General features: G+C 37.2%; 1 protein-coding gene across 1 annotated transcript; it reads left to right on the top strand.

The window, feature by feature from the left end:
* The first annotated feature begins 300 nt into the window (after positions 1 to 300).
* Positions 301 to 4,263, top strand: LOC117904608 (glutamate decarboxylase-like). Its single transcript, XM_034817298.1, has 5 exons — positions 301 to 599; positions 676 to 880; positions 2,408 to 3,077; positions 3,474 to 3,526; positions 3,607 to 4,263. Exons 1-5 carry the CDS (start codon positions 514 to 516, stop codon positions 4,108 to 4,110), a joined length of 1,518 nt encoding a protein of 505 aa, XP_034673189.1. The 5' UTR covers positions 301 to 513; the 3' UTR covers positions 4,111 to 4,263.
* The last annotated feature ends 18,484 nt before the right edge of the window (positions 4,264 to 22,747 follow it).

The raw sequence follows: 22,747 nt of genomic DNA, 5'->3' as shown, positions 1-22,747 counted from the left end.
ACTCCACCACGACAGGTCATCTCCTTTGGTTTCTTTCGTGTCGGCACTCCTCTCTTCCTTCCTCCTGTTGTCCTATGTGCCCAAAGGATGAAGCGTGGGACCGCGGCATTAAATCGGAGATGAAACGTATCCAAAATTCCATCCGTTAGATTAACGGTAGAACCACCTACGGACACGTTGCAATGATGAGCACTCAACTACTTATTCAAAACCGTCCGTCAAAAGGCACACGTGGACAAGTGTGAAGGCATTCGTAGCACCCTCCATCACTTCAAGCCAACCCAAAATGGAAACAGTTTTCTAATCTCAAGTCTCAACAACCTCTCCACTCACGCTCTCCATCTTCTCTCTAAAAACTAGAAAGGACAGCACCACTAACCATCGCGAATCCATTCCTCTCTCCAAAATCCGAAAGAAGAACTCCATCTTCTCTCTAAAAACTAGAAAGGACAGCACCACCAACCATCTCGAATCCATTCCTCTCTCCAAAATCCGAAAGAAGAAAAAAGAAAAATGGTGATCAGTACCACCATCTCCGACTCCTCAGAGCATTTACACGCCACCTTCGCTTCCAGATATGTCAGAGATCCTCTACCAAAGTAAGATATTAAGATTCTCAATTTAAGTATCGCATGGGTGCTTAGGAAATATAATTGTTAATTATTGAATTGGTAGATTTAAGATGCCGGAGAGATCGATACCGAAGGAGGCGGCGTTTCAGATAATAAGCGATGAGCTGATGCTGGATGGTAACCCAAGACTGAACTTGGCGTCTTTCGTGACAACTTGGATGGAGGAGGAGTGTGATAAGCTGATGATGGCTTCCGTTAACAAGAACTATGTGGACATGGATGAGTATCCAGTCACCACTGAACTTCAGGCATTTCTCTCCCTCCTCTTTCTATCTATTAATAACTGTTCTTCTTCCTTGGATCTAGGGTTGGCAAATGATGAAACTAATCTATAATGCGACTGACAGTAATTGTTTCTAATTTTTTTTTTTATATTTAAAATATAAAAAATTTTAAGTGTTAAAAGGTGTAGAAACACTTCCTAAGATTTCGCCTTGGTATTTGAGTTTTTAGATTTTCTTTTTTTAAAGTGCTAGACTTGTTAATCATTCAAATTATGTTTTACTTAATTTATAATCTTTATATATCCGGTGAAAAGTCATTCAAATTGGTCTGTAACTTTTCAATATTAATTAAATTGGTTTTTGAGTTTCAAATTATTTAAAAAAAATTAATAAATCTGTTTACCTAAGCCAATAAGAGAAAGTTTATAGAAACATATAAGAAAGTATATTTGAAAGATTTTAGGCATGGTGGAGAGAGAATGAAACAATAAGGAAATCGTTTTTTTATTGTGTTTTTTCTTTTCTTTTTTTTTTTTTAAAATATATATTTTCATATTTTTATATTTTCCTTTCATTCTAAAAAATAGTTGAAAAGAACTTCCTTTGGATCTTTGAAAAATTTTCAATAATAGTCATGACTCACGTAGAAAAACAAGATAGAATATTTATGAGGTGTTAGTAAGATAATGACTTAAGTTTAAGTTAAACTATATTTAAGTTATTGATTTACAACTTATTACTTAATTTTTATTTTAAGTATTAAAGTTGTTTGATAAAATTACCTTAAAATTTATTCAAAATTATCAAATTAATATATTCATGTTCATAAATTATAATTAGCGCAAAAAATGTTAAGTAATAATAAAGGTCATGAAACGGTGAAAGAGATCATGAAGATAACTAATGTAAATTGTCATAAAAAAGTAAAATAAAGATGTGTATATATATGAATAAGTTAATTATTTTTATTTATTACTTGAAGTTATTTTTTTTACTTTTAAGTCACGTTATTAAGTTATTTTATTAAATATACTTAATTTACTTAATAATTTAAATTAAGTTATTACACCATTTAAGTTTTTAAGTTGGTTTACCAAACATGCACATGATGTTCTCTTTAAGAGCATGCTTGGAACTTTAGAACAAGGGAAGGGAATGGGAACTCCATTCCATTTCCCATTTATTGTTGTATTTGGATTCCATGAATCACAAATAAAAAATTCATTAACTAACCACTTATTTTTGTAGGGATTTTAATTTGATATTGTAATTAACTTTTATTTCCTCTCTTATTTTCGTTCCTTAGCATCCCTCTACTGTGCATGAATAGGAGATAAAACTAAGAATGAGTTGTAATATCATGTAAAAGAGATCTTAATAATGACTTTTTTTTTCAATTTTTATTAGTAATCCAAACACACAGTAATGAACCGAAATGGAATAAATTTCTCATTTTCAATCTCATTCCTTCTTGCAGCATATTCCGGATATACCTTTAAATTTGTAGTTTGATCGTTAGAAGTGAATTAATAAAGAAATTGAATTCTTCAGAACCGGTGCGTGAACATGATTGCCCACCTCTTCAATGCTCCAGTGGGTGAGAATGAAACAGCAATTGGTGTGGGGACTGTGGGCTCATCGGAGGCGATCATGCTGGCAGGATTAGCTTTCAAAAGGAAGTGGCAGCAGAAGAGAAAATCAGAGGGCAAACCCTATGACAAACCCAACATTGTGACCGGAGCAAACGTCCAGGTTTGCTGGGAGAAGTTTGCAAGGTACTTTGAGGTTGAGCTAAAGGAGGTGAAGCTGAGAGAGGGGTACTATGTGATGGACCCTGTGAAAGCAGTAGAGATGGTGGATGAGAACACCATTTGTGTTGCAGCCATTCTGGGCTCAACACTCACCGGAGAGTTTGAGGATGTGAAGCTCCTGAACGAGCTTCTTACCAAAAAGAATAAGGAAACAGGATGGGGCACCCCGATTCATGTTGATGCTGCCAGCGGAGGGTTCATAGCTCCATTCCTGTACCCGGATCTGGAATGGGATTTCCGTCTGCCACTAGTCAAGAGTATCAATGTGAGTGGTCACAAGTATGGCCTGGTGTATGCAGGTGTGGGGTGGGTGGTGTGGAGGACCAAAGATGACTTGCCAGAGGAGCTTATATTTCACATAAACTACCTGGGATCTGATCAACCTACTTTCACCCTCAACTTCTCCAAAGGTAAAATATATCCTCAAATCCACGCTTTTAGGGTGTTTTTTCTAACAAGTTGATTGCCTTCATCGAAGCCCAGTAAACATTCAGAGAGCCTAGTTGGTAATTGTTATTATCTCCCAAAAATTAAGATAACAAAGTATCTTCAGGATGCTTCAGTCTAATGTCAAAAACCGCTAACAAGTCAGGGGTGGCAAAAAACACAAAATGATCATCCCAGCGGAGATGAATCAAACTCAACCAATTTAAGTCAGTCTTTCAACTTTTAAATTATTGGTTCAATTCAATGAAAAACCAAACCTGTTGAGTTGATTATTGGGTTAAAAGTTTTGAGTTAGTTTGAGCCAAATAGTTACATTGTGTTTTCTACAGCATTCAAATGACCATTGTGTCTGATGGCAGGTTCTAGCCAAATAATTGCTCAATATTATCAGTTTATAAGACTCGGGTTTGAGGTAATCTTTATAACTATAATTATTCCTTGTAAGTTGTGGGTCTGTTTGCAATCTTGTATGATTGAGTTTTGGTTATGTAGGGTTACAAGAGCATCATGACAAACTGCATGGACAACGCAAATGTGCTGAAACAAGGACTAGTGGAGACAGGACGGTTTGAAATTGTCTCCAAGGATATTGGGGTGCCCCTGGTGGCCTTCTCTCTTAAAGACACAAGCAACTACACTGTGTTTGATATATCCAATAATCTGAGAAGGTATGGGTGGATCATTCCAGCATACACCATGCCACCCGATGCCGAACATATTGCTGTCCTGAGGGTGGTGGTAAGGGAGGACTTCAGCCGAAGCCTGGCAGAGAGACTGCTTTCAGACATTGAGAAAGTAATGAGGGAGATGGATGCAGTCCAGAGTCGGGCCACCACTAGAGCTACCCATGTGATAGCTACTGTGGATGAAACACGGGAGGGTGAGGGTGAGGGAAGTGAGAAGTTGAATAAGAAGACTGTGATGGAGAATCGTGAGGAGATTGCCATGTATTGGAAGAGGGTAGTGGATAGGAAAAAGACCAGCGGAGTCTGCTAGACCACTCCAAATGCGTCTTCTAAATGTTCCTTGTTTGTATCTGGAGTGTCAGAAATGGGGATCTCTCTCTCTCTCTCTCTCTTTTTAGTAAGCTTATTGTGGAATCTTTCTCATCTTAACTTGTGCTTATCTAAAACCATTTTGTGTTATTCACGTTTCAAGTGATCCACGAGTGAAAGATGAAAGTTGGAGATAGAGCTTCCAACAATGTGTAGACTCTATATAATCATCCTCTTAAGCCCAATAAACTACCGTAATAAACATCGTAAGACATTAACTGGCAGTTGAAAAACTTATAAACCAAGTAAAACATTTTAAGACCACTACCTTTGATTGAGCCAAAGAAAAGAAAACATGTTCTCAGGATTTCTAATTGGCAAATTTCATCCTAAGTTGTTTGTAAATGAACTGATAACGTTCTTGAACACTGATTACATATAAATTGAAGATTGCAGATGAAGTCTTTCTAAAATACCCTGATTTGCCCAGTGCTAGTTGTTACTAGCACGGTTAGCACCCCAAGGTTTGGATCTCCATGGAGGGGTTTGGTCATGGAAGGTTCTTCAGTTATAAAAAATAAATAAATACTAGAAAAAAAAAAAAAAAAAAAATTCAATGATTTTTAAGCTTCAATTGGTCAAAAAAACTATACTTGAATCAGTTGAGCTCTCCAAAACCACCTTCAATTTGAATTCTATTCATCAAGCCTTATATTTATTTGATTATCTAATACAGAGACAGTGAAAGGATGAAACTTTAACATTCTAAAGCTGCCTTGAAGGCATATAAATGGGAGGTACATGTGGTCTATCATGCATAGTTGTTTAGTTGGTTCTTCTTAGTTTGTCTTCCCTTTGATTTTGCATGGTTGTGAATTTTGCTCAAGTATGATTGTCTCACAATAAGGAGTAACAATAATCAGAGAAGAGAGGTGAACCTTCCAAGCATCAATTGAAAGAAAAATTTCTTCTAATAATTCAATGATTTTTTTTTATGTAACATCTTAGAGACAAAAATATACAAATTAACAAATAAAACAAAAGAGTAAAAAACTAGAGTCTAAACAAATATTATCAAGTGTCTCATTCTACAATATCAACACAAGCCAAAGATGGTTCTGGCAGGGATAGCTAACTGCTATAAGCTTTAAAAAAACTAAAAGCCCTAAAAGAAAACCACAGATGTAGATGGGACTTTTACCTTCATCGAAGCTTTGGGATATTTGTCGATGCAATAGACACAAACCTAGGTCTGACCCACATATCTCATTTTCAAACCTTCGAATATAAGACATATATATGTTAGAATAATATTGAAGTATCTAACCTCAATATTAAAATGCAAGAGAACAATTCAAATAAAATCAGGTTTTAACCCCAAGCCACAACATTGTGGCTTCAGATCTCCAAAGTGTTTGGTATCTGATTTGAGCACAACTGCACAACTTTTTTTTTTAATCTCAAATTTGATAGTTCACACTTAGATATTGCATTTAGGAGGTTTTGTAGGCAAAAGATATTCAGTAGATATGGAAAGGTGGCTTCTTGTTAAAGATCTAAATGTCTAGAAATCCTTTAGAATTGTCTTAAAGGAAACCGCGGTTCATGAGGATACCCCAATTCCATTTGTAAGGACCATATTCTTTCAACCATTCTAAGAACAAACTCTCTGGTATGATTTATTGAAATTGAAGCCAGTTTTAGGAAATAATCACTTTTCTCATTTTCTCTAAAGATCTAAAAAGGCCACATTCCATTATCATAAAGTTACATATAATGGAGAAGAGTTGCATGCTTTTCTTTTAACTCACCTAGTCCACCTTTCCTAATAAAAAGACATATATTCCATAGGAAAAAAGAGAGAACAACAATCCCTATAATTTTTACACCAATGTTTTGAGACCACAAGATTGGTTAATTCTTTGATTTCCACGATGTGATTAGTTAATTCTTTGATTTCCATTATGTTAAATCATTAGGACATTGAAACGAAAGGGTAAAGACTGCAGTTCTAATACTGGAAAATATATACAACAGTATCAAAATATGAAGGATGATGCCTATTAAGTTAAGATGGCCACTTAAAAGAGTAAATAATTAGAAAATACCTTTAAGTGTCATTAAAATTTAAGAACCAAGTGAAGCTCTTGATCAGCAATAAAATTCTCGATCACCATCTAATGGCAACCTATATGTGCGGGTAATACGGATCTGAAGCAAAAAATTAAAATAATAAATAAATAAAGCTAACTTTAGTGAACTGAAAAGAATATATCAATATGCATGGTAGACATCCAATAGAAAATGGCTTGTTTGTATTAACTGAAATGTAAAATTGGGTTCATTTTCCCAAAATATAGAGATTGTGCTTAGATGTCATGATACCAGACTGACTGCTGAAAAACCAGAGACGAGAAATAATCATGGAAGCTCATATCAATGATCTAAACATGATCCATGATATATTATCATAGACTCAAGATGACAAGACATGAAAAATACACAACTACATAAGAGAGAGAGAGAGAGAGAGAGAGAGAGAGAGAGAGAGAGAGAGAGCAAGTTCTGACAACCAAATCTATGGCCTTAATTTTGACCATCATAGGCTCAACGGTGTTACTTAAGGATTGGAGGACATTTTATTACCAATTATAGTTTGACCACTTGGATTGTTACAGCCAAATCTATGACCAAAAATTCAACTAATGTTACTAGCATAAGTTCCAACTGTGTTATATTTTATCTGCATAAAACCTGCATGCTTGCAACACCAACTTCACAAAATCATGCACACAAGATCATATATCACCTGAGCAAATGCATAAATTGCACGAAGGATTCTAGCATAATCAGTTCCAAGCATTTGAATGACAACATCTGCCAAAAATGTTCCCCACAGCCTGCATGAGACACCAATGGATACAAACTGGTCAAACAGTGAAACCAGAAAATGCAAACAAAATTTACAAACCTGTGTGAGGAAGCTGATCTGACTTTTGAAGTAACAAAGCTGATATCAGGAAGCGTTTTTCAAAAGGACACTCCATTTGAAAAAACTCATTATTAGAAGATATTTTTTTCAGATTGATTAGCTTAACCATTGAATCAAAAGAATCATTAGTGTCAAAACCTCCAATTGCAACCCTGTTCTTTAAGAGCACATGAACCCCAAATCTGGACTATTGTGTTCTCATAGCCCACTACCATTATTTGAAGCTCATAGATTATGAGTTTTTGATTAACACTCAAATATGCAATTTTCTATAGGTCAAGTAGAGAATTTTATCATCTTATTTGAATGCTAATCAGCTCTTTTAACTCAGGGTGTTCCCTTTTCTATCAAGCATTACTAATCAAGTTTTTGAGCTTAATTTTAGTCAAAGATGCTGCATTTAACACCTAAAAGGTGAGCCAAAGTTGATCAATGTATGGAATCAGGTTGCTACACCACTATCTGCATAATAATATAGATTAATTTTTTTAATTTGAGATTTTGATGAGGATGAATATTCAAGATATATATCAAGAAAGGGAATTAGTATTAATTGTAATTAAAGTAGGATTATTATTACTTGGAATTAAATTAGGATTAATATTTGTTGGAGTCTAATTAGGATTAGCTAGTTGAGTTATAATATAATTAGAATTTGAGTCATGATAGGTTATTAGAGTCCTAGTAGACATTGGATGTTATAATTATAATTAGAATCATAATAGGTTATTAGAGTCCTAATAGACTTTGGATTTCTTAGAGAAGCCTATAAATAGGCTAATCAATGTAAATCAAAGAAATGAATTTTGATGAATAATATTATACTTTCTTTCATTGCAAGGTTGCAACCCTCAATGGTGAGACTCCATTGATTTTCTTCTAGGTGAGACTCCTAGAAGGCCTTAGTGAGACTCTAAGGTTTTCCATCTTTTCTTCATTGTTTCTTCTTTCTCTCTATTTCTTATCTTATAATTTTCTCTACCATACAGTTTATTCCTTGTTCCTCTCCTTACACCCTAAAAATAAAACCCTAGCCCACCTACCTTTGAGTGTAGGCAACCATCCTAGGGTTGTCCTACATCAGATTTACTCGAAGTGCTTCATGTGTTTAATCCTACTCCTGTGGGTTTCAGTGCAAGAAGTGGTAATGGAGATTGAGCAGGTTGTATTTTGAAGTTGTTTCAGGTTTAAAAATAAATATGGAAATGAGCGAGCTTATTAACATAGGGGTAGTAAAGGAGGTTGAGAAGCTCACCTTAAGTTTTGTGGTTTTAGAATTGTATGGACTGAAGCAAGTTTTGCATGTAAATATATGTAGAAATTTCAGAAAAAAAATTCTGAAATTTCTGGACAGCATTAAATCAAGGTTTTGGGTATATGAATGGTGGCCTCTAGATAGAAACTAGAAGCAAGTTACTTACCAGACAAAGGAAAAAAAGGGGAAAAAAAATAGGTTTAGGTTAGAAATATAAAGAAAAAAGTGGCTGGTTTGTGGAAGAAGTGCACACACAGCAAAGAAAAAAACTTAGAGAACCAAGAAGTAGGCACACAAACACAAGCGCAGACGCGCGCACGCGTCTCACTAGTCACTTCAGCACCCATTTCTTAAATCAGGATTATTGAGACATCTATAACTCATACAAGGGTCATAGTCTCCGCATGGTTAGATTATTGGAACATCTAAAACTCCTACAAAGTCAAAGTCAGTGCATGGTTAGTAGTTAATAAAGTAGGTTTATAATAACAACTTGCTGTAGGCTAAGAGACCTAAACAAACCATCAGCCTGCCGTGCCTTGTGCCTTGAGAGTTTTTTGTCCATTGTGTTGTTATCTTGGGGTTGTGGCAGTGGTTTTCCTACTTGATAAGTATTTCTTGGATTCAGCATCCACCCTCAACCCCAATCAAACACCCCACCACCCCCCACCCTGGACCATCTTTCCCTCAACCATGTTGTTGTCTTGGGGTTGTGGCAGTGATTCTTCTACTTGGTAGGTCTTTCTTGGGTTCACAAAACTACGACTCAAATATGACAAAAACAGGAGGCAAAAAACAGAGAATGTCTACAATTTTCAGACTCTTCATATCAATCAAGAAAAAATGTCTCAATCCATGACTAGGAATAAAAAATTTACGATGACTTCTTTTCAAACAATTATTGCACTTTTTATCAATCATATTTCTTCTTATTATTTTCATTTTTTATTTTTAAAAAATTCGTTTTTATTTAGAAGGCTACAATTCCAATAAATACACCAATTATCAAAAATTGGAATTGTACATAAAAATGGAAATTATAGTGTTTTAAGAGTTTCTAATTCTTAATACTACTATAAATCAAATCAAACACATGGTTTTACATCTATTTAAACAATATCAAATGTGATAGACATTTTCTTAATAGTTTGTTAAGTTCATTTTCTTGTAATTATTTTTTTCTAATTTTTGAGCTTTTCAAAATAACTAGCATAATGTGTGTCCCCATTGCCGAGTCAGCAACCACAACTGGTTATACCACATTCTTCCACTTTAAATATAATGCCATTGTTCTTAACAAGAAAAGGAGCACAAGGCATAAGAGAAATTACACTGGGCCAAATAATGCGATTGTGCTCCTCAATCCTAGGTATCTGGATGCAGCACCTGCAAAACCCTGGTCCAATAATTGACAGTGAGAGAACTGACACTGAAACAGTAAGAAATGTCAAGCAAATATTTACTGTCCTACTAGATCAATATAAATAGGAGTATTAATATTTTACAATAATTATATTACCACAACTTAAGCAATTATCTTTCCTCTTTCCTGGCATTTTATTTTTTCTAATATTAAAACAATAAAATATGATTTCTTACTATTGATACTCTGCTAAATTGATTCAAACGTTACAGGATCAAATATCTCAAATACTAGAAGAAGTTTATCAAGAAAACAGTGAATTTTAGCAATAGATAAAATTCTGAAGTAATTAATATACTGTTATGAATTACAAGATACATTGCCTCAAATATACCAGCATCTTTTTGTATGTATACATGTAGCAGCAGCTGTACATTCCATACTACCCCATATATAAGATTGTCTGTTGATGCTCCTATTAATAATCACCCATTTTCAAGACATTCTATAATATAGTAATACATTATTTAGTGGCAACATATGTTGAAGATGTGAAAATGCATTTATGGCAATGTAAATCATAAAAAAGACACACCTGTTTTGCTGCAAGCAAGGCTGCACGGGACTCCAGGTTAATAGCTGCTAATTGTCCTCCCTGAAACCATATAGTACAGGAGGCAGGTTAGTTGTCACAACCAGAAGATTGCTGAGCTGGTATCAATCATATTATGGTGTATCAGCCAGGGTAGCTGTCTCTCATATTTTCAATTAAAAGGAGAGGGTAAAATTTAATGTTCCAGCAAACCTAAATAGTGATCAACAAATAAAGCCAAGCAGAAGATGACCAAATCTATGGTGCAGTAATTGACATCTAAAGAAAATCTACCCCAGTAAATTTTAGAAAAGATAACATATGGTTAAGCAAGTGAACATTATTTAGCAGCTTGGTTATGATCTAGTTTAATGAGCCACAAGCACATTTGTATGAAGCAGAAAGAAATATTAGAAAATCTGCATATTTTATTACTAGACCTAAAATATGTTGATACACGGCAAAATAATTTGTCAATTCACAACATGTGACTCTCACTAAGTAGCATGTGGCATAAAAGGTAAATCAGTAGAGAAAATTTGACAAGAAGAATTGAGATGTACCCCATGCATGGGGTGTCTAGACAATGATCCTCTGTCCAAGGTATTTCAAGGATACAACCTTGTGAAGAGCATCAATGATGCATTTTTCTATCTAGGGAGGCTCAGATGTACCAATATATGACGGCCTCATGATGACTCTATCCTACCCTTTACTATATTAACTAGATATCACTCTTCTAGATAATATTTGGGACCTCAGCTAAATGGCTAACTCTTTAGTGTTCCTAGGCTATTTTTTTATATCCAAAAAATGGAAAAGAATCTTCAATAGTCCAAAAGTGCATGATAAATACTTCTAATGCCAATATTGTAGAGAAAATTAAGTGAAGTAGGCTAGATACAAAGTATGCAGAGGTGCCTATAACTTCCCCATCGAAACTTATGACAAAAGAGAATGATTTTTGGATAATGCTTGTATATTTACTGGGTATATTTACACCCTATTGATGATGTTTACAATGGGAAAAGGAAAAGGAAATTACTCTATTCTAGGTCTAAAATTATTACTCCACTAAAATAGCCACGAATTAGATGAAATAAATAAGTTACTTAATTAGTCCCTAGTAGGAATTAAATTGAGAAGTAAATCAAGTCAACAGTACAGAAAAAGAAATAAATTCCATTCAAAATCTCAGCCTATTTAGGCTGTACAATCTGACAATTACTACACCGATTCTTCAACACATCTCCTCAAGCTATGAGTAAATATTCTTCATTCCTGGCTTGTTTGTGACAGATTAGAATGATTGAGCTGCAAGTACCTTGGTCAATATGTCTGCCAACTATCTTTCTGAGGATATATGGGGGGTGCATACCAACCCACTATACAATTTCCTCTTGATGAAATGATGATCAATTTCAATGCACTTAGTTTTGTCATGTTGAATTGGATTGTGGGCTATTCTGATAGTTAACTGTTGTCACAGTATAGTTTCATAGGACATTTCCAACTTGTTCGAAGATCACAAAGAAGAATGAAAATTGAGATAGAATTTTTCACTTCTATTACTCGAAGGAATGTACATAATGTTATAATCAAGGTTGACCTTCTAGGATAAAAAAAGGGAAACATTACTACCTATTTACAGCAGAATCCGAGGGATACAGAATAATTCTTAGTCAAACACCCAACTATACAATTCTATTTTAGGAAGAAAATAAATACAAAATATTCAAACACAACTCAACCACAATCCCAAGATTATCACCAGAATATTTCAACACTTCCCCTCAAGCGGATGCAAAATGTTTTGCAATACCAACTTATCTAAGAACTTATGAAAAAGGGTCCCTACTAATCCTTTGGTACGTCAACTGGTTGTTTGGTTGTTGAAACGTAGGGCATGCAAATTAGTCCACCATATAATTTTTTCTTAATAAAGTGTTTGTCTATCTCCACATGTTTAGTTCTATCATGTTGAACGGGGTTGTGAGTTATGTTTATGGTTGCCTTATAATCACAAAAAAGCCCCATATGATCTTGAACTTTCACTTTCAGATCTATAAGCATTGACTTTAACCATAGTAGCTTGTAAACCACAAGTGTCATGGCCCTGAATTTGACATTGATTGCTTCTTGCTCCTTCAAGTGACTAAATTTCCTTCCAATACCTTAGTGTAGACCTCCTATCAACAAGGTAACCTACCCAATCCACATCTTTGTAGCCTCTAGCTGTAGATTACCAGTGTTGTGGTACTTTACTACTTTGCCACCTTTGCCAGGGGATGCTTTAAGGTAGGTATTTTGTATACAATGTCTACGTGGGATTGTAATGGAGAGTGTATGAATTGACTCACAACATTGTGTACATAATGTCGGTCTTGTGTGTAATAGATAAATTAGTTTCCTTACCATCCTTTGATATGTCCCTCCATCAATAGCCACTTCTTCCTTCTTCTCCCCTAGTTTATGGTTGACTTCAATTGATGTTTGAGCAAGCTTACAACCAAGTGAACCTTCTCCTTAAGTAAATCAAGTACATATTTTTGCCGAGAAATAAACATCCCTTATTTTGACCTTGTAACCTCAATTTCTAGGAAGTTTCTAAGACTTCCATGGTCTTTAACTTCAAATTCATTTGCAAGGTACTCTCTCAGTTTACCAATCTCTTCTAAATCATCTCCCATTACCACAATGTCATCAACATAAGCTATTAGAACTATTACCTTGCTTTGAGTGAAATGGTTGATTAATAGAGTGTGATCCCCTTGGCTTTGTCGATATCCCCTCTTGATCATTGACTTGGTAAATCTATCAAACCATTGTCCACAGAGATTGCTTCAGTCCATATAGGGACTTTTGAGCTGGCACACCTTATTTGACCCTGTCTTGTGTGTAAATCCAGGTGAAACATCTATATGTACCTCCTTTTCTAAGTCTCCATGCAAGAAGACTTTTTTTACACCAAATTGTTGTAAAAGCCAATTTAAGCTAACTACTAGGGATAATAACACCCTCACTATATTCATTTTGGCTACTAATGTAAATGTGTGGAAAATCATAAAATATGTGGGAGATTTGATTTAGTGTTGTAAATTGGATGTTGTGATTTGATTTACTGGAGTAAATTAGGGGATAGAATCAACTGAGTCAATGTTTCTAATTTGATTATTATTTTTTTTTTCTGATTTCAAGGTAGTAATTATTTGTACAACTATATCTATTATTTTCTTCCTTTTGCATGGACTCAAGAGTAGTCTTATATATATGTTGTAATGCTAAACTTCAAAGATATAGAGGAATTTTTTTTCTCTCAAACTTTCATGGTATTAGAGCCAATTTTCTACTGTAAGTGATACATTTATTGCTGGTAGGAGTTTCAAGTACCGGATTTTTTTTCTTCTAGAACTATTAGGCTACTGGTAGGAGGATTTGATGTTGGGAATCAACAAGGAGAATTTTGGAGATTCCTCGCAATAGGTATCAATGCCTCCATTTCAAGTTTCATCTCATGGCACCAATGATAGTCCTTCACTGCACATCACCACTCATAAACTAAGTGGACTGAATTTTCTTAGATGGTCTCAGTCCGTTAAATTGTTTATTCATGGGAAGGGAAACTAGGATATCTAACTGGTGCAACAAACATGGGACTCAGAAAACTCCATGATCATGGTTTGGTTAGTGAATTCTATGCAGCCGGAGATAGGTCAAACTTACATGTTTTTACCCACAGCAAAAGAGCTCTAGGAAGCGGTTATAGAAACTTAATTTGACCTTGGGAATTTAGCACAAATCTTTGAGTTGAAATCAAAGATCTGTGAGATAAAGTAAGGAGATGAAGGTGTGACTAAATATTACAACATCTTGAAAGGTCTTTGGCAAGAATTAGAGCTATTTTATGGATTTGAATGGGTATGTGCTACAGATAGTGCCTGTTTTAAGAAGACGATGGAGAAGGAGCGAGTGTTTGAGTTCCTTGTTGGGCTGAATAAAGAATTAGATGAAGTCCATGGACGAATCCTTGGTAAAGAGCCCTTACCCTCTATTTGAAAAGTGTTTGCTGAGGTTCGAAGGGAAGAAAGCCACAGATCAGTCATGATGGGAGGCTCTTCTTCAACCATTCATGAGAACTCAGCACTTGTTGCAATCAATTCTGCTGCCAGTGCTGCTGCCAATGCTGGTGGTCAAGGGATCTCAAAGACAGCAGGGGGTAAAGGGAAGATATGGTGTGATCATTGTAACAATCAATGGCACACTAGAGACACCTGTTGGAAGTTGCATGGGAAGACACAAAATTTGAAAAATAGTGGCAGATTTCATGAGAGAAATGGCCAAGGCATGTAGGCTGCAACTGAGTCCAAAAATCATAACTGAAGCATCTCCATTCGGTAAAGAGAAACTAGAGCACCTGTATAGGTTATTCAATCAGTCTTTACCATCTTGTTCTCTAACACAAACAGGTAAATCTCTTAGTGCTTTAAGTGTTCATTCTTGTTGAGAGAGAGAGAAAGAAGAAAGACCTTGATTCTCATTAATGTAATGATCTACTTACAATTGAGAAATATATATATATACAAGGCTAAGAGTCCTAACTACCATACATGTGTCCTACCATATATGTGTCCTATATTAACAAGGAAAGGTTATACACTATAAATACATTATATTCAACACTCCCCCTCAAGCTGGAGCATATACGTCATATGCACCAAGCTTGTTACAAATATATTTAATCCTAGGACCTCTGAGAGATTTAGTGAAGATGTCAGCTAGTTGATCATTTGAATTAACAAAACTTGTAGCAACACATCCTGATGCGATCTTCTCTCTAATGAAATGACAGTCAACTTCAATATGTTTGGTCCTTTCATGAAAGACTGGATTGGATGCAATATGTAATGCGGCCTGGTTATCACATATGAGTTTCATCTGTTCATCCTTTCCAAATCTTAACTCTCGAAGAAGATGTCTCAACCATATGAGTTCACATGTTGCCAAAGCCATAGCTCGATACTCGGCTTCAGCGCTAGATCTGGCCACTACATCTTGTTTCTTACTCTTCCAAGATATTAGATTACCTCCAATAAAAACACAGTACCCTGAAGTGGAACGTCTATCTGTGGGTGAGCCAGCCCAATCTGCATCTGTGTAACCAACAACCTGAGTATGACCTTTGTTCTCGTACAACACACCTTGGCCTGGTGTACTTTTGATATATCGAAGAATGCGGATTATAGCATCCCAATGGCTATCACATGGTGACTGTAGGAATTGACTAACAACACTCACAGGAAAAGAAATGTCTGGACGAGTAATGGTGAGATAGTTCAATTTACCTACAAGCCGTCGATATCTCCCGGGGTCTCCTAAAGGCTCCCCCTGTCCTGGTACAAGTTTGACATTCGGATCCATAGGTGTGTCTACCGGTTTACAGTCTAACATACCGGTTTCTTCCAGGATGTCTAAAGCATACTTCCTTTGGGAAAGGACCACAGCAGAACTGGATTGAGCTATCTCAATTCCCAAGAAATACTTGAGTTTCCCCAAGTCTTTGGTCTGAAAGTGGGTAAAAAGGTGTTGCTTTAGTTTCTGAATACCATCCTGATCACTGCCTGTAATGACGATGTCGTCCACATAAACAACCAGATAAATACACTGCCCCAAAGAGTTATGATGATAGAAAACTGAATGGTCTGCTGTACTGCAAAGCATGCCAAACTCTTGAACAATAGAACTAAAACGGCCAAACCATGCTCGAGGAGATTGTTTCAAGCCATATAGAGAACGGCGTAACCTGCATACTAAACCAGACTCCCCCTGAGTAACAAAACCAGGAGGTTGCTCCATATAAACCTCCTCGGCAAGATCACCATGAAGGAAGGCATTTTTAATATCCAATTGATAAAGAGGCCAAGAACACATGGCAGCCATGGAGAGAAGCAGACGGACAGAAGCAATCTTGGCAACAGGAGAGAATGTGTCACCATAATCAGAACCATAAACCTGAGTATAGCCTTTAGCAACTAAGCGGGTCTTAAGGCGATCAACCTGACCATCAGGACCAACCTTAACTGCGTAGACCCAACGACAGCCAACGGTAGATTTACCCGAGGGTAAAACAACAAGATCCCAAGTGCCATTAGAGTGCAGAGCAGCCATTTCATCCACCATTGCCTGTCGCCAACCTGGATGGGAAAGAGCTTCATGGGTGCTCTTTGGAAGAGAAACAGAGGATATAGCAGAAACAAAAGCAGAATAGGGTGAAGATAATCGATGATAACTCAAAAAATTGTAAATAGGATGAGGATTACGAGTAGAGCGAGTACCTTTCCGAACAGCAATGGGTAAGTCATTAGGAGAAGGCAGAGCCGGGGTAGGTGAAGCCGAAGGGATAGGAAGTGAGTCAGCAGGTGCCTCAGCAAAAGGGAGAGGAGCAACGACATGAGGGCGACGATGATAAACCTGAAGTGGTCGAGGAGGCATAGCATCAGGTGGGGAGACAATGGGAATAGGCAAGACTTCAGAAACAGGAAGAGACTCAGAAGTGGTGGAAAAGAATGGTGAGTCCTCAAAGAAGGTGACATCAGCGGAGATAAAGTATCGATGAGTCTCAAGGGAATAACAACGATAACCCTTCTGAAGTCTAGAGTATCCCAAGAAGAGACACTTCATGGCTTTGGCGGAAAGCTTGTCCTGTCCAGGAGTGAGAATATGAACAAAGCAAGTACAACCAAAGACACGAGGAGGAAGGAAATAAAGTGGTTGGTCAGGGAAGAGAAGGGAGTGAGGAATCTGATCATGTAAGACAGAGGAGGGCATACGATTAATCAAATAACAAGCAGTAAGAACAGCGTCCCCCCAAAAACGAAAAGGAACATTACTGTGGAGGAGGAGAGTACGAGCTGTCTCAACAAGATGTCGATTCTTGCGTTCAGCTACCCCATTTTGTTGAGGAGTATGAGCATAAGAAGACTGATGAAGAATCCCATGATGGGACATAAACGAAGTAAATGGTGCTGAAAAATATTCCCTGGCATTGTCACTGCGTAACACACGAATAGAAATATTGAACTGGGTTTGGATTTCAGCATAAAATTTCTGGAAAATAGAGAATAACTCAGCTCGATTTTTCATTAAAAATAACCAAGTACATCGAGAATAGTCATCAATGAAAGTGACAAAATACTGAAATCCTAAAGTAGACGCAGTCCGACAAGGACCCCAAACATCAGTGTGGACAAGCTCAAAAGGAGACTTTGCCCGATTATTCAAACGCTTTGGGAACGAGACACGAGTATGTTTCCCAAGCTGACATGACTCACACGGAAGCGACAATAAAGTGGAAAAACGAGGGACCATCTTCTGGAACTTGGAGAGACTAGGGTGGCCCAGACGATTGTGAATGAGGAGAGGAGCATCAGTGGAAATGCAAATTGCAGGAGATGAATCCGAGGTGAGGTGATAGAGGCCTTGAGACTCACGTCCTATGCCAATCGTCTTCCCCGTACTCCGGTCCTGCAAGGTCACAAATTTATCAGAAAAGGTAATAGAGCAATTAAGAGTACGAGTGATTTTGCTGATGGAAATAAGATTAAAAGGACATTCAGGAGTATAAAGGACAGAAGTGAGAGGTAGAGAAGGTAGAGGAAGGGCCAAACCAATACCTTTAGCCACAGTTTGAGAACCATTAGCTAAGGTAACAGTAGGTAAAGCAGAGGTAGTAGTAATAGAGGAGAAAAGATCCTTATTACCAGATAAGTGATCAGAAGCTCCAGAATCTAGAATCCAGGGTCCAAGAGAAGATGTGTGGGTAAGGCAGGCAGAGGCATTACCAGGCTGGGCAACAGAGGCAACAGAAGCCTGAGATGCGGAAGAGCTCGGAGGCTGAGGCAGCGGAGAATCAGAGGACTGGGCCACATGGGCAGTGCGAGGAGGTCGTCCATGTAACTGATAGCAACGATCGCGAGTGTGGCTAAGTTTATTGCAATAGGTGCAATGAGGACGTTGACCTCTACCTTGGGTACCACTGCGGCCTCCTCGAGAGCTAGTTTGAGAAACTAACACAGAAGAATCTGAAGTGCTATCAGATGGCAAAGTCTGAGTGGAGGAGATACGGAGGAGGCGAGCAAACACATCATCCAAGGACGGAACTGATGAACTACCAAGAATCTGATCGCGGACAGGCTCAAGATCCGGACGGAGGCCAATAAGAGTAAGAACCATGAAGAACTGGTCAAGCTGTGTTTGTTGAGCCCCAACATCAGGAGTAAGAGGCATCACAGTCAAGAACTCCTCCTTAAGAGAGGCAATTTGGCCAATATAAGTAGATAGATCCAAGTCCTGTTGGCTGAGATGGACAATAGCAGAAGCCACCTTATAAAGACGCTGGATATCATTCGTATATAATCCTTTGGCCTGAGTCCAAAATTTAAAACAAGTTTTGTAGGCCCGAAGATGAAGAAGAATCTTAGGATCAACCGATTGCCATAATACACTACATAACTGTGCATCTATCTTCCTCCACTGTACGCGGTCAACCTCAGGGATATCTGCCTCCTATGTAATCAAGTGATCCTCATATCCTTGACCCATAAACCAAAGTTCAACAGAGGCAGACCAGGAAAGATAATTGTCACTGCCAACAAATTTCTCCAAAGTAATCATAGGAGATCCAGATATAACAGCGGAAAAAATGGAATTTTTAGTAGTCATATCTACTTATCTGGAGAATGAAGTATGTTTGGATCGAAGAGAGCCCTAATACGGCTTCAGATTGCGGCGTGGCACCACCGAAAAAGGGAGACGGCCTCAGATCGCGGCGTGGTACCACCAGAAAGGTAGAAGAACACTTCCCAAGGCACGTGCAGGGATTGGAGTGGAGAAAAAGTAGTCGGAGCTTCGCCGGAAATACTGTTTGGAGGGCCGACAGAGACAAAAATCCCCAAAAGAGGTACGTGCAGGGCTCGGATGGGAGAACCAGGGAGGTAGGGAGGCTGGTCGGCGTCAGGCGAAGCTGGAGGAGGAGGCGCGTCGCCGGAAAAGGCCTCATGCGCCCTCATGCGCCGGCGCGTGAGATGCAGCCGCCGGCCGGAAAATTGCGCGTGGACGGCGCGTGGAGGCTCTTTTGGTGCCGGTGCCTTCACAAAAGTTGGAGATCTCCTCTAGGCGCTCCTTCTGGTATGGTCGGTGTCGGAAAAATTCGTCGTCGGAAAAGTTCGCCGGAAAAGTTCGCCGGCGGTGAGTGGTTTCTGTCAACGATCCGAATGACCGGAAAGTATTGGGAGATGGGGAAGGTGACCGGAATGAAACACGGTCACCGGAAGGTTTCCCGGAGTTGATGACACGGGAAACAGGAAAGAATTAGGTTTTCTTCCTTGGCTCTGATACCATGTTGAGAGAGAGAGAAAGAAGAAAGACCTTGATTCTCATTAATGTAATGATCTACTTACAATTGAGAAATATATATATATACAAGGCTAAGAGTCCTACAAGGCTAAGAGTCCTAACTACCATACATGTGTCCTACCATATATGTGTCCTATATTAACAAGGAAAGGTTATACACTATAAATACATTATATTCAACAATTCTAAAAATTTTACACCATGGATCATAGATTATGGTGCTTTTGGTCATATGACGAGCTTGTCAAATTTGTTTTTGACATATTCTCCTTGTCCAGTAACCACAAAATTAAAATTGCGGATGGATCATTTCATCCATTGCAAGGAAGGGTTCAGTCCCTATTTCAAAAATTTTGACTTTAGAATCCATTCTTCATGTCCCTAATCTTTCATGCAATTTTCTTTCTATTAGTAAACTAGCAAGGGACATGAATTGTGTTGCTAAAATTTTTCCATCTTATTATGAATTTCAAGACCTATGCTCAAGGAGGACGATTGGTAGTGCTAAGGAGATTGATGGACTCTATTACCTTGTTGAGGATCCTATCAAGAGTATACAAGCTCAAGTTGCAAGTAATGATGTTTTTTCTTTCTCTATTGAACATCAAATAATGTTATGATGCCGTAGGTTAGGTCATCCTAGTTTTTCATATTTAAAACAATTGTCTCCATCTTTCTTTAAGAATAAAATCCTTTAATGTTTTAATGTGAGGCATGTCACCTATCTAAACATCATTGTGTCTACTTTCTTGCACGACCTTATAAAGAATCTAAACCTTTTCCATTGATACATAGTGACATTTGGGGACCCTCATGTGTGGTGACCTTAACCGAAACTAGGTGGTTTATCACTTTCTTGTTGGATTTATTTGTTGAAGGAAAAATCAGAGGCAAAAAAGTTTTTTAGAATGTTCCATGCTATGATAAAAACACAATTTCAAACTCAAATTCAAGTACTTTGGATTGATAATAGAAAGGAATATTTTAACTTTATTCTTGGAGATTATCTACTTGAAAATGAGATCATACATCAGTTTAGTTGTTTTGATACTCCACAACAAAATGGGATTGCAAAGAGGAAAAACCATCACTTAATAGAGGTTGCTAGAGCCATCATGTTTACATCAGGGGTACCTAAAAGTTTTTAGGGAGAATCTGTACTCATGGCGTCTTATGTAATTAACAAAATGCCAACTAAAATTTTTGGTTTTGAAACTCCTCTTAATCATCTTTCTAAGATTTATCTTCGCACAAAAATATTTTCCTCAATTCCTTTGAAAATTTTTGGATGTACAATATTTGTTATATTCATAAAGAACATAGAACTAAGCTCGATTCTCGTGCACTAAAGTATGTTTTTGTGGGATATTCACCTATAGAAAAGGGGTATAAGTGTTATAATCCTATCTATAGGAAAATTTTTGTTGGCATGGATGTAACCTTCTTTGAAAATCAACCCTACTTTACTAAAAACACTCTTCAGGTGAAGAGTATGGTCGAGGAAGATAGCTTTTGGGAAATGTCTTTACCTTTTCCAACATTTGATGACAATGTGAGTCTTAAGTCTTTCACATTCTTCTAGTTTGGGTCCTATGGGGTAAAAAAAACTTAGGTTCAAGTTCAACTCTTCAACTGAGTTCTATTGTGTCAAACAATGAAGAATTGTTAAAAGGAGGAGAATCACTACAGATAAAATCTCAAATTAAGCTTCGTGTCTACACAAGAAGGAGAAATTAACAAGGTAATCCAAAAAGTCATACTCTTGCCACTATCCAAGAGTCAAAACTGGTCATAGGGACCTAAGAAGGTATAGTTTTGCCTATTCTCTCTTCAAGTTTAGATTCTAATACTTCTAATGACCTTGATATTCCCGTTGCCCTTAGGAAAGGAACCAGATCTTGTACCATAAATCCTATTTTTAAATATGTGTCATACCATAGGTTGTCTAATTCCTTTAGAACCTTTACTACTAACATGTCTTCAGTGGCAATTCCAAAATCTATACAGGATGCTCTAGTTGTTCTTAAGTAGAGAGAAGCAATCATGGAAGAAATGAGGGCTCTTGAAATGAATGGAACTTGGGATTTAATAAGTTTGCTAAGAGGGAAGACAACAATAGGATGCACATGGGTATTTACTGTCAAGTATAAGCCCGATGGTTTAGTGGAAAGGTATAAAGCTAGATTGGTAGCCAAGGGCTTTACACAAACCTACGGTATTGACTATCAAGAGATATTTACACAAATCCATTCTTTACATCTAGTTGTTGTAATGGCTAATTTAGATTGATTGCAAGTGACAATAAGACTCAGATTATGTAAATGGAGAATTGGAGGAGGAAATGTATATGAACTTGCCCCCTAGTTTTGAGCAATCATTTGAAACTGAAAAAAGTTTGTAAATTGAAGAGATCTCTCTATGGGCTGAAGCAATCCCCAAGAGCATTGTTTGATCGTTTCACAAAGTCCATTCGAAATCTTAGGTATATGCAAAGTTAGGCGAATCACACTATGTTCTACAAACATTCTAGTGACAATGAGATTGTCATCTTGATAGTATATGTAGATGATGTCATCTTGACAGGTGATAATATTATGGAATTAGAGAAATTAAAGGGGTTACTTGCTAAAGAATAAAGATCTTGGTCAATTGAGATACTTTCTTGGTACGGAAGTTGCAAGGTTTTGAGGTGGTATATTTGTTTCTCAATGAAAATATACTCTAGACTTGTTTAAAGAAACAGAAATGTTAGGTTGCCCTTAAGGCCTGGCACAAGTGGTAAAGGGATGGGGAGGATATGTGCGTTTCAAGTTCAAGTCCCAATGGAGACAAAATTTACCTATAAAAAAAACAAAAAAAGAGGAATGTTAGGTTGTGAAGAATTTCTGAATTCCTTTATTGATACTTTAGGTACACACCATACACATATATATACACAAATGACTGAATAAGAAAAAATCAATCTAGCTTGATTCTCTCCTAAAATTAGGAAACTGAATCATCCTAAATGATCTCTCCTTTTTTA

Source organism: Vitis riparia, chromosome 17, assembly GCF_004353265.1.
Source record: "Vitis riparia cultivar Riparia Gloire de Montpellier isolate 1030 chromosome 17, EGFV_Vit.rip_1.0, whole genome shotgun sequence".
In the NCBI taxonomy this organism is placed as follows: Eukaryota; Viridiplantae; Streptophyta; class Magnoliopsida; order Vitales; family Vitaceae; genus Vitis; species Vitis riparia.
Note: the sequence above shows the minus strand (reverse complement) of the source record. Positions and strands in the feature narration are given on the sequence as shown.

What these genes read in the sequence shown, in the direction of transcription:
- LOC117904608 (XM_034817298.1), top strand. Translation starts at nt 514, where the DNA reads ATGGTGATCAGTACCACCATCTCCGACTCCTCAGAGCATTTACACGCC. An exon ending in GTCAGAGATCCTCTACCAAA is followed by an intron (nt 600 to 675) that starts GTAAGATATTAA and finishes TTGAATTGGTAG; the next exon opens with ATTTAAGATGCCGGAGAGAT. An exon ending in CACCCTCAACTTCTCCAAAG is followed by an intron (nt 3,078 to 3,473) that starts GTAAAATATATC and finishes GTCTGATGGCAG; the next exon opens with GTTCTAGCCAAATAATTGCT.